The sequence below is a fragment of the Pseudorca crassidens genome, chromosome 7, assembly GCF_039906515.1.
Source record: "Pseudorca crassidens isolate mPseCra1 chromosome 7, mPseCra1.hap1, whole genome shotgun sequence".
Classification (NCBI taxonomy): domain Eukaryota; kingdom Metazoa; phylum Chordata; class Mammalia; order Artiodactyla; family Delphinidae; genus Pseudorca; species Pseudorca crassidens.
Genome location: NC_090302.1, coordinates 1,722,812 through 1,732,367, shown reverse-complemented (window position 1 = coordinate 1,732,367; position 9,556 = coordinate 1,722,812). Strand labels below are relative to the sequence as shown.

General features: G+C 59.0%; 2 protein-coding genes across 2 annotated transcripts in view; both read right to left on the bottom strand.

The window, feature by feature from the left end:
• UBAC1 (UBA domain containing 1) overlaps positions 1–9,556 on the bottom strand; it is a 235,497-nt gene that overhangs the window by 210,844 nt on the left and 15,097 nt on the right. The gene's annotated exons all lie outside the window — the stretch shown is intronic.
• The window catches only part of QSOX2 (quiescin sulfhydryl oxidase 2), a 29,058-nt gene continuing 19,520 nt past the window's right edge, over positions 19–9,556 (bottom strand). The window contains exons 10-12 of the mRNA XM_067742718.1: positions 8,391–8,541; positions 4,554–4,742; positions 19–2,619 (exon numbers count right to left, since the gene is read on the bottom strand). Coding sequence (XP_067598819.1) covers positions 2,075–2,619; positions 4,554–4,742; positions 8,391–8,541 — 885 coding nt within the window. The 3' untranslated portion in view covers positions 19–2,074. The remainder of the gene's footprint in view (positions 2,620–4,553; positions 4,743–8,390; positions 8,542–9,556) is intronic.

Below are 9,556 nucleotides of genomic sequence, written 5' to 3'. Positions count from 1 at the left end.
ACTTCAAAAGAATTACAATTTTTCCAAACATCGGATTTCTTTATTCTTAAAATGTGCACGTTATAGTTTACTTAAATACAAAATGTTCATTTTCCTTGCAGGTAAGAAATTTCACCGACATTTCCATGTCCATTAGCTTCTTTTTAATCAAAATCCTTCCATTAAAAATAAATATACATTTAAATTACCGAACTATTATATTCATTAGTCTCAATACTTACAACTTCAGAAAACAGAACTTAACCCTTGCCTAGAGGGAGCGTCCAGTTCTGATCAGCGACGGGACACAGCGCCCGTGGGCCACCTTGGCATGTCCTCTCCCTGACCTACTGCCCCTCAAGATGCAGCATTATTACAAACGCGGAAGCCAGCGGCGCCCTTCAGCTAGGTTCTGTAAAGTACATAAGACGGGACACTTGCAAAACCACCCAGTTCCCACTGTCGAAAGAAACTGCCTTTAGGGGAGAAAAAGACGTTCAATACAAACCAAAAGGCAGTTTAATTAACGGTTCCAAGTATTTCCCTTTCGGTTCTCTGTAAATCTGCCCGGTTTTCAAGTTGCAAAGAAACAACAGGTGTCTTCAGTAACCCAGGCACACAACTTCGCCACGAAGACAAGCTCCTGGCTTTTAAAACACAAAGGCTCCCAGGGGTTAAAAAAGTGTCAAACAAGAAGAAACCTCTCACGGCAGAGAAGTGCAGGGGAAGCGGCGGCTCGGGAGCAGGTTCCTGCCCGGAGGCCTCCAGACCACGCCTCCCACTGAAGGTGACCACGCCTCCCACTGAAGGTGACCACGCCTCCCACTGAAGGTGACCACGAAGCTCCTGCGAGTTGTCCAAGGAATCAGCCCCCTATTCTCCCTAAGCTGCAACGGTCACATCCGCGTTACATGGTCACATGGTCAACGGTACTTAGTAAACACACAACTGGAACAGGCAGAGTAGGAAACACTGTTACAACCATCATAGTCACACACACAGACACATACACACGCGCACGCGCGCGCACATGGGTACATCTGAGCCTGTGAGACAAACCAACAAAGCCACAAAGGATCTCAAAGGAAACGTTCCCTGCCATAGTTTGTTCTGTTTCTTTGTTTACATTTTCAGAGGCAAATTTACTTCCAAATGTTTTGGGTTTTACAAATAATGTGTTAAAACCATTCAATGTTAGAAAATTAATCATCGAAGCCTGGGGCACTGGGGCCCTGCACCAGGACCCAAGGTGAAACAGCCCCAGGCAAATGAAGCTTGGCCCAGACCACAGTCTGCCCCGGCTCCCTCACACCGAGCCCTAGGTTCTCACGGGGACTGGCAGGTGCTAGAGGATGACGACACAGGATCCCTTCAGAGATCCTGAAGGCAGCCCCCTCCCCAAAGGCCCTCCCCTCCCACAGTGGACGCAGACTGGGATTCGCTTACGGCCTCTGGTCACCAGATTAACAAGCACAGACGATGCCCCTGGAGACTAGAGGGGCACCACCCTGCCCCGCAAACCCACCGGCCCCCCTTCCCCTCCACACTCTCATCTCCACGTCTGCAGAGCCCGGGACGACTGACTAAGGGGCTTCCCTCCCCCGGTCCGGAGCTGCCTTGGCGCCCGGAGATGTTCTCTTGCCTCAAGCAGAAACAATCAAGCGGCGAGTGAACCACTGAGATCACTGGCTTCGAGGAGCAGCGGGAAGGGGAGGCGTCTGGAGGCCCCAGCGGGGGAGGGAAGAGAGTGCGTTTTCTCCAGATCCCAGAGCGAGGCCTTGCAGTCTAGCAACTCGAGCTGAAAGCGGGAGGCAAAGCTCTGTTCGCGGGGCCTGGCCTCCCCACTTCTTTTTCAGACCCGGAAGAGTAAGAGCAGACAAGGCTTTCCGCTCCAGGATCTGTGCAAGGCGCCACCTGAGGGCCCCAGGAGTGCAGACAGTCTCGCCACGTGCCGGGTGCGGCCCCTGCAGGGAGAGCACGTGGGGGAGCAGAGGGCGCCATGGAGGCGACACCAGGTCCGAGTGTTGACCGAATCCCTGATCTGAAGATTAAAGCTGCAGGCTTTCTGAAGGCGGTTCCGCGGCCTCGCCGCGTCCTACACGGACGGGTGGTGGTGCTTGACCTTCCACCGCTTGGACCGCACCCGGAAGAAGAAGTACATTAACATGAGGAACAAGGACGAGGCCACGTAGAGCACGACACACAGGCTCATGTCCAGGCTGGAGAAGCCCGTCCCCAGGAAGGCCGCCCCCGCCCCCGCCCCCCGGCGGCCCTCGGCCCCGCTCAGACTCCCGAGCTTCACGTCCAGCGCCTGCTGCGACCTCTCTGACAGGCGAGGCCTGGGGGGCAGCACGCCGGGAGGACGGAGACTCTCGGCACCTTGGTCTGCCGGCGGCTGCCCTGGGGAAGCATGGCCCCCCGCCCGCTCCGCGCCCGTGGCCGGGGCGCCTTCACCAGCGTCTCCCAAGTCCGAGGAGTACTTGTCCTCGAGGTTGTCGCTGCTGTAGTGCCGCTTCAAGAACAGGAGCACCTGGCCTTCGTTCCAGCTGGTCAGGCCCTTGATCTCCTCATGGCAGGCCGGGCAGAGGTCCGGAGTGGGCCACGGAACCTTTGGGAACTTTGGGTCCTCACTCGGGTGGCCTGTGAGGAGGAAGGGCCACTGTGAAGAGGCCTCCCGGCCATCTGACCGCCCACCCCGGCGCCGCGGGCCCCCGTGCCTCCTGCCTGCCCACTACCGCCCTCTCCCTCCACGGTCTCCACTGCCACCGTCCAGTGGGGGCCACACGACGCTCCCCTCCCACGCGCCCTCCCTGCACAGCTGCCGGCGCAGCACCGCGCGTCCTCCCTCACGCCCTCTGGTGGATTCCCGGCCCATGGCACAGGGAGCCGTCCACACTCAGGCACCACCACTCACCTGGCCAGACCCCGCCCCAAACACCCAAGCGGGCTGGCAAGTTCCCAGCTCCACGCCCTTGACCTCGCAGCCCTGCTCGAGGGGCCCCCACCTCCGCTGTCCTCCCTTCCCTCAAGGTGCTCCCTCAGCATGCGGACGGGCCGAGGGGACCCTCTCCCATGCCCTCCCTCGCTCCCTCGTTCGACACCCATTGGCAGAGTGCTGCCTGGGCTGTCAGCCAACGACTGGGGGGCAAGCCCTCGAGGCAGAGCCACGAAGCCCCCGCACTCGCAGCTGCACTTCCAAACTCCTGTTTCTCTTCCACTTGCGAGGCTGTGACAGCCCCGGACCCCCGGCTCCCACAGGCCCCGCTGACAGCAAGCGTGGCCCGTGGCCCTCCGGGCTCCTGGAACTCGCTGACCCGACTTGGGGCTGCCTCGCCACCTCAGAGTGCTTCCGGAAGCACACGTAAAGGGCATCGGTCAGTCTGTGGGCCTCCTGACTCGGCAGAGGCGCTCTCCTCCGGCCCGCTCGCCGTGCGCACGACGGGCCGCGGCTGGGCAGAAGCTGGAGGGCAACGCACACCACTCAGGGCCTGGGCGCGCCCCTTTGGGGTCTGCATCCAGCGGGGGGTTTGGATTCACACCCCGAGACGGGAGGAGATGCCAGAGTGTGTCCGGCGCAGCACTGCATGGACCTCAACCCCGAGGCCAGAGGCGGGACCGAGGGGGCTGGGGGGACGCGCAGAGTCTAAGGCGCCTTTCTGGCGCAGCACCTCGTGGGGCACAAGGCGGCGCCCGGACACGGCAGCTTGGCTGGAGTCTCGCCGGCTGCTCTGGGGCTGCGCACTGCCGGGACGGGGTCACCACGCAGCCCCTGAGAGGGCGGGCAGACTGACGCCCTGGCCGTGGAGCCGTCTGTACCAGGGCCACAGCGGAAGTGCCTTCACCTGCAGCCGAAGGCGAAGGACAAAGCCGCCACCGCGAGTGGCCGCGGCCACGTGACTGGAGCCGCGGCGGTCAGCTCCGAGTCCAAAGGAAAACCAATTCTCTTTAGTGCTTTAGCTGTAAGATGTTTTTATGATACGGTGGATTAAGTAAAAACCAATAGTTTAGTGGCATTTTCTATTCATCTCTAGTAAGATTTATTTCTCAGTGGATTATTTTTAAGCCTAATTTTAATCTACCATTGATTTAGGAACAGTTTGAATTACTTAACTCTGAGAAAATACACGCGCCCTAGTTTTTTTTAAACAAAACCACCCTGAGGAGTTTGGTCTACGGTCTGAGAGCAGGTTTTAACGACGCTAAAATTTTCCTTACTGAAAATTAATTATATTCCAAGTCTTCCACTGTCGAATTTACTCAGGGGCCTAGCGGGCTACCGAGGGGGACAGACGTTTCCGTTTCCACGCAGCCTGGGAGCCCTGCAGTGAGAGAACAATCTGGAATGCCGGGGACTGGCAGACGGGAATGGCTGTTGTCTCTGGCAGCTCCCTGGCCAACGTCACCAGGAAACTGACATCTGGTCAGGGCAGACGACCCGGCCGTGAGCCCCGCGGGCAGGCAGGCTGGCACGTGGCGGGCAGGCAGGGCAGTGGCGCAGCTCAGGTGCCATCCCCGCCACCCACAGCTCGGGCTCCGCACCCAGGCACAGGCCACGCGGAGTGGCTTCCGCTCACCTGCCAAGCGGCTGTTGACCACGTTATGCTTCTTCCAAAGCCAGAGGATTGCCTGGTCCGGGGTTTTCACGGAATCCATCGATTCTTTAGCCATTTCCTCAAAATGCTCACCGCATTCCTTACACCCGAAGAAGACGTGAACGTACCTCCTGATGGCCTGCAGCACTGCCTGGGGGTCGTCTTCAAACCCTGCGGAGGGACCAAAGCATGTCAGACTATTTCCACCAGAACCGCAGGGCCTGGGGTGGCATCGGGGGAGCCAGGGACGAGCTGAGTGCCTGATACAGGCCGCGGGCCAGCCCCCTGGGTCCTCGCACGGACACGGGAAGAGACGGCTCCTTCCCAGACGCCCACCGCGACCGCAAGATGGCTGCTGCCCCGACACCGCGCCAGATGCGCGCAACCCAAGAGCGGACGGCCGCCTGTGTCCAGCTGCCGGAGCCACTCCAGGACGTGCGCTGGCCCGCAGGAGAACGAGCCAGAGCCCTGGAGCTATTAGGTCTGCCAGGAGCCCCTACCCCACGTCCAGAGGTCCGGGCTCGCCCCAGGCTTGAGTCCCACGTGCGACTTTCCCCGCCCTACACGCGGACCCCGGAGCTCCTGCCGGGTGTGGCAGCCGCTCACTCGGAACCTGCAGTTGCTCTGCTTTGGGATCCTTGCAGAGCACAAGCCCGAGCACGAACCAGGCCTTAGGAGGGGCCTCCGGGCTTGCTGCCAGCCCCGCCCTGTGGCGGATCTTCCACGAAAGGGGCAGCGACGGTCACGGGCTGGTCAGCTGCTGGGGCTCCCTCTGGGAGCAACGGGGTGGCAGGCTGGTGACGGTCTGCACTCTTTCAAAGAGGCCGAGCCCCTCCGTGTGAGGAAACCCTCCAGCATCTACCAGCCACACAGACGGTTTTCATCACCGGCTGTAAACACAGACCCTAACGGGAGGACAACGGGTGCCGAGTAAAGGCCCTGGGAACGAGGGGCAAGACGTCTGCAGAAAACAATGTCCCCAAGAGCAGGACGACGCAGCCTGCAGTGCGCTGAAAGGAGGACCCCTGAGGACGGCAGAGGGGCAGCAGCACAGGCCTGGACCAGAGTCCTGTCCAGACACTAACACGGGGGACTGGGCGTGCGAACAAGAGGCTGTGAGATTAAAGCAGATTAAATGTCAGCACTGAAAGGAATCCAGCAAAATAACTGGAAAAAAAGAAGACGCGGTTTTGGAGGCTGAGCCCCTCTTAACGGCAGCCCTCACGAGCCACCTCTCTCTGTGGCCGGTGCGGTCCTGACGCCCGGGAAGCCGGACCCGCCCGGCGAGGCCTCGTGGGCCGTCAGCCTCGCAGTCCTGCTCGGGTCGCTCAGAGAAGGCCCGAAGCCGCACGCCGCCACCTGCCCCGGGCTCCCAGTGTCTCCCAGGGCAGCCAGGGGGCACCCAGCCCCGAGGCCACGTGCACATGCTGCGGCCTCACTGTCGGCCGGGCGCTGCTGTCCCAGCTGCGGGCCTGTGGCTGGCATCTGCCGCGCCCGGCGGGGTAATCCTCCTTCCCGCGCCCCCACCGACCCACTGCACGCTCGGGCCACCCTAATCTTTAAAGTGGACAAGAACCTAAACCCCTACCTGTGGGGGATTAGGGGCCGCGCAGGCTTTTCAGTCGATGGGGCTTAAGCGTGCAGCAAGGAGGAAAACCCTCCCAAGACATAATCCGGGTCTCAGTCTGACCCAATTCTTTCAGCGTGAGACAGACTCCTCGGATACTGCTTCCATTTGCGCGACGAGGAGAAAGCGCACTCGAGACCTCCTTCTTTGTGTGCTCTGTCATCCCGCTGCCCTCATTCTGCCGGCATCGGTGCTGCGGGACTTTACAGCGCGTCCCGGCGATGACCTCCTCCCTGCTGTCCCCACCTCCTTCTACGTGTCTCCCTGTTCTCAGCAGAACCTTCCGCACAACTGAGGCTCACGTCTCAGACGTGGGCTCCAGCGCCGCGGCCGGCGTCCCGCCGGGCAGTGCTGAGGCTCTGATCTCACCTGCTGTTGGGCTCCCGAGCTTTCTCCTGAACACACCCTACGTGTTCTGCTGTGAGATTCTTAAGAGAATTTTCGATTGAAAGCCCACCTCTCCCACCAGACCCCGGAGGAGTGGAAATCCAATGTCACCTGGAGCAGGGCCGGGGGTGGTAGAGATGTCTGAAGACGCCACATGCCCCTCTGCTGCTTCTCCCCGACAGGCGGCCTCTATCTCCCCACCATGAACCTGGGCTGGATGAGGCCTGTCTGAGCAACAGGCTGTGGCGGAAGTGATGCCCAGACCCCAAGGCCCCTCCCGGATGTGGCGATGCCCCGTGGGGAGCTGGCGCTGCCTGGGAGCCCAACCTTCTGAGTCTAGACCAGTCAGCCGCCGCCACCTGAGCGAGGCCACAGGTGAGCCCGTCCAAAGAGCCGAGCCCCAGAACCATGAGCAAAAACCTGGTGGTTGTTTTAAGCCACGGCGTCTGGGGTTCGTTTGTTACACAGCAAAAGGTAACTCTAAAAGAATTTTACAATTTTACTGGAAAGAATATTTGGACAGTGTGGGTCCCAAAACTTCACTTTGACTTAATACAGACGTCAGTGAACCTGAATGATTAAAAAAACAAAACTAGGACTTCCCTGGTGGCGCAGTGGTTAAGAATCCACCTGCCAATGCAGGGGACACGGGTTCGAGCCCTGGTCTGGGAAGATCCCACGTGCCGTGGAGCAACTAAGCCCGTGCACCACAACTACTGAACCTGCGCTCTAGAGCCCATGAGCCACAACTACTGAGCCCGTGTGCCACAACTACTGAAGCCCGCACGCCTAGAGCCCGTGCTCTGCAACAAGAGAAGCCACTGGAATGAGAAGCTCACGCACTGCAACGAAGAGTAGCCCCCGCTCGCCACAGCTAGAGAAAGTCCGCGCGCAGCAACGAAGACCCAACGCAGCCAATAAACAAACAAACAAATAAATAATAAAATAAAAAATAAAATAAGATACGGAACTAAAAGCAGACATTCCCATGGCTGTCAGGGGCCCGCTGAAACTGAGAGGCATACACACAACGCAGTCCAGAGAGGATCCAAAAATCCAACACGTTTTTTAGCGCTTTGCGTGGGATATAAACGTGGTCCCACCTCCTGTAGCCACGTCTGTGTCATCGCCTACCCTCGTGGGCCTACTGGCTCACTTCTAACGAACAAACATGGCAGAGGTGACGGACTTAACACCACCGAGGGCCCCGATGAAGCCGGCTGCCTAGGGGGAGGCCACACGGCGAGGAAGGATAGCCCCCCATGTGGGGCGCAAGTGTCGGGAGGGTGTCTCTTCCTCTCTTCCCCACCGTCCCGGGCCAGCACTCTGCGCCCAGGCTCTGGGAGACCCGAAGCCGAAGACCCTGGTCAGGCCACACCTGAGCGCCCGCCCCACAGACGCCGTGAGATGAGGAGCGCGCGCTGCTCCAGGTGACTTGTTAGAAACACCAGGTCACCACACGCTTCTCCAAATGTCTTTCACTTACTCCCGTGTTCTTTAAAGCAAAGAAGGAGGCGCTGACACCAGAGGCGCTCCTGGCCAGCGCTCCCTCACCCCGCCCATGACTCCCATCCCCAGGGGTCAGCCAGGCCCTGGCCGTGAGGGAAGAGGGTGGGGACTCGGCTCCGGTACCCCGAGCCGGCACGGGGGCTGAGCAGACCTCCAGAAAAGACGCTCACCTCCACCCTCCTTAGAATGGACCCCGGGCCCCCTTAAGGCACGTCACCCTCTGCGTGAGCTTGGGACGGCCCCGGCAGGCAGTAGCGCAGCACCCGTGTCGGGTGGCCCAGGTGGGGACAGCTCACCTGTGCCGTCCAGCGCTTTTGGATGGGTCCCAGCTCGAACAGTCAAAGTGTGGAACAATTTCCACAGAGAACATGTGTAGCCCCTCAGCTCTGGTCGGCTTCCTTGACATCCAACCCACTTTATGTGATTAGTAAGGAATATTCCAGAAATCTGGGGGGGGGGTAGGAAAACAATAAGAGATAATTGAATTGTTAAAATTAGTTGGTGGTGGAATTCCCTGGTGGCGCAGTGGTTAGGAATCCGCCTGCCAAAGCAGGGGACACAGGTTCAAGCCCTGGTCAGAGAAGATTCCATGTGCCGCGGAGCAACTAAGCCCGTGCGCCACAACTACTGAGCCTGCGCTCTAGAGCCCGTGAGCCACAACTACTGAAGCCCACGCGCCTAGAGCCCAGTAGCTGCCATGCACTGCAATGAAGACCCAACACAGCCAAAAAACCAAAAAAAGTTGGTGAATGTGGTCAGTCTTGATTGGGCGGTGGTTACACAGGGAGCACGTCTCTCAAAACTTCAACTGTACATCTCACCGTGTGTAAATTTAAATCCAATAACGAATAAATGAGAGAAAAAAAAAGTCTCTATTTTACTAAAAGAGTTCTCAAGATACGGAAACGTGGCCCGTTCTTTTCCAGTCCTTGGGGAGAAGGGAAGAGCTCACCTGTGTCCTCATGAAGCAGCCCTAGGCAGCATAAAGACACCCAGCCTTTTTGTTTTTTTGACACCCATTTTGTTTTAAAGTTAGAATTAGTTACAATGAGATTCATAGGAGAAGACTAATAACAAAAAAATTCAATTGTCAGGCAATTCTCCATCTGAATGAATAGGACCTTCACCTTACAAGCAGCGAGCTGAAGGCCGAAGGGCTGTAACAGCCCAGAAGTGGGGCTGTGAACTGCGCTCCGCGGGCGTCCCGGCCCCTCGGTCCCCACGGGTGACTGCACAGGCCCGGCCCCTGCGGGTCTGAGCCCCTGCTCTCGGCCACCTTCCCCGTCACACGGCTCAGGTCCCATGGAGCAGAGGCCAAGGCTAGAAACCGGCACCCACAGGGCCGCTGGAATCAGACCCCGGGGAGCCTACGCCCTGGAGCCTGTGGCCACCGACGCCGGCCCAAGACCCTGGCTGCACGCCCGGCCTGCACGGCAGCTCGACCCATCACCTTCATTCACTA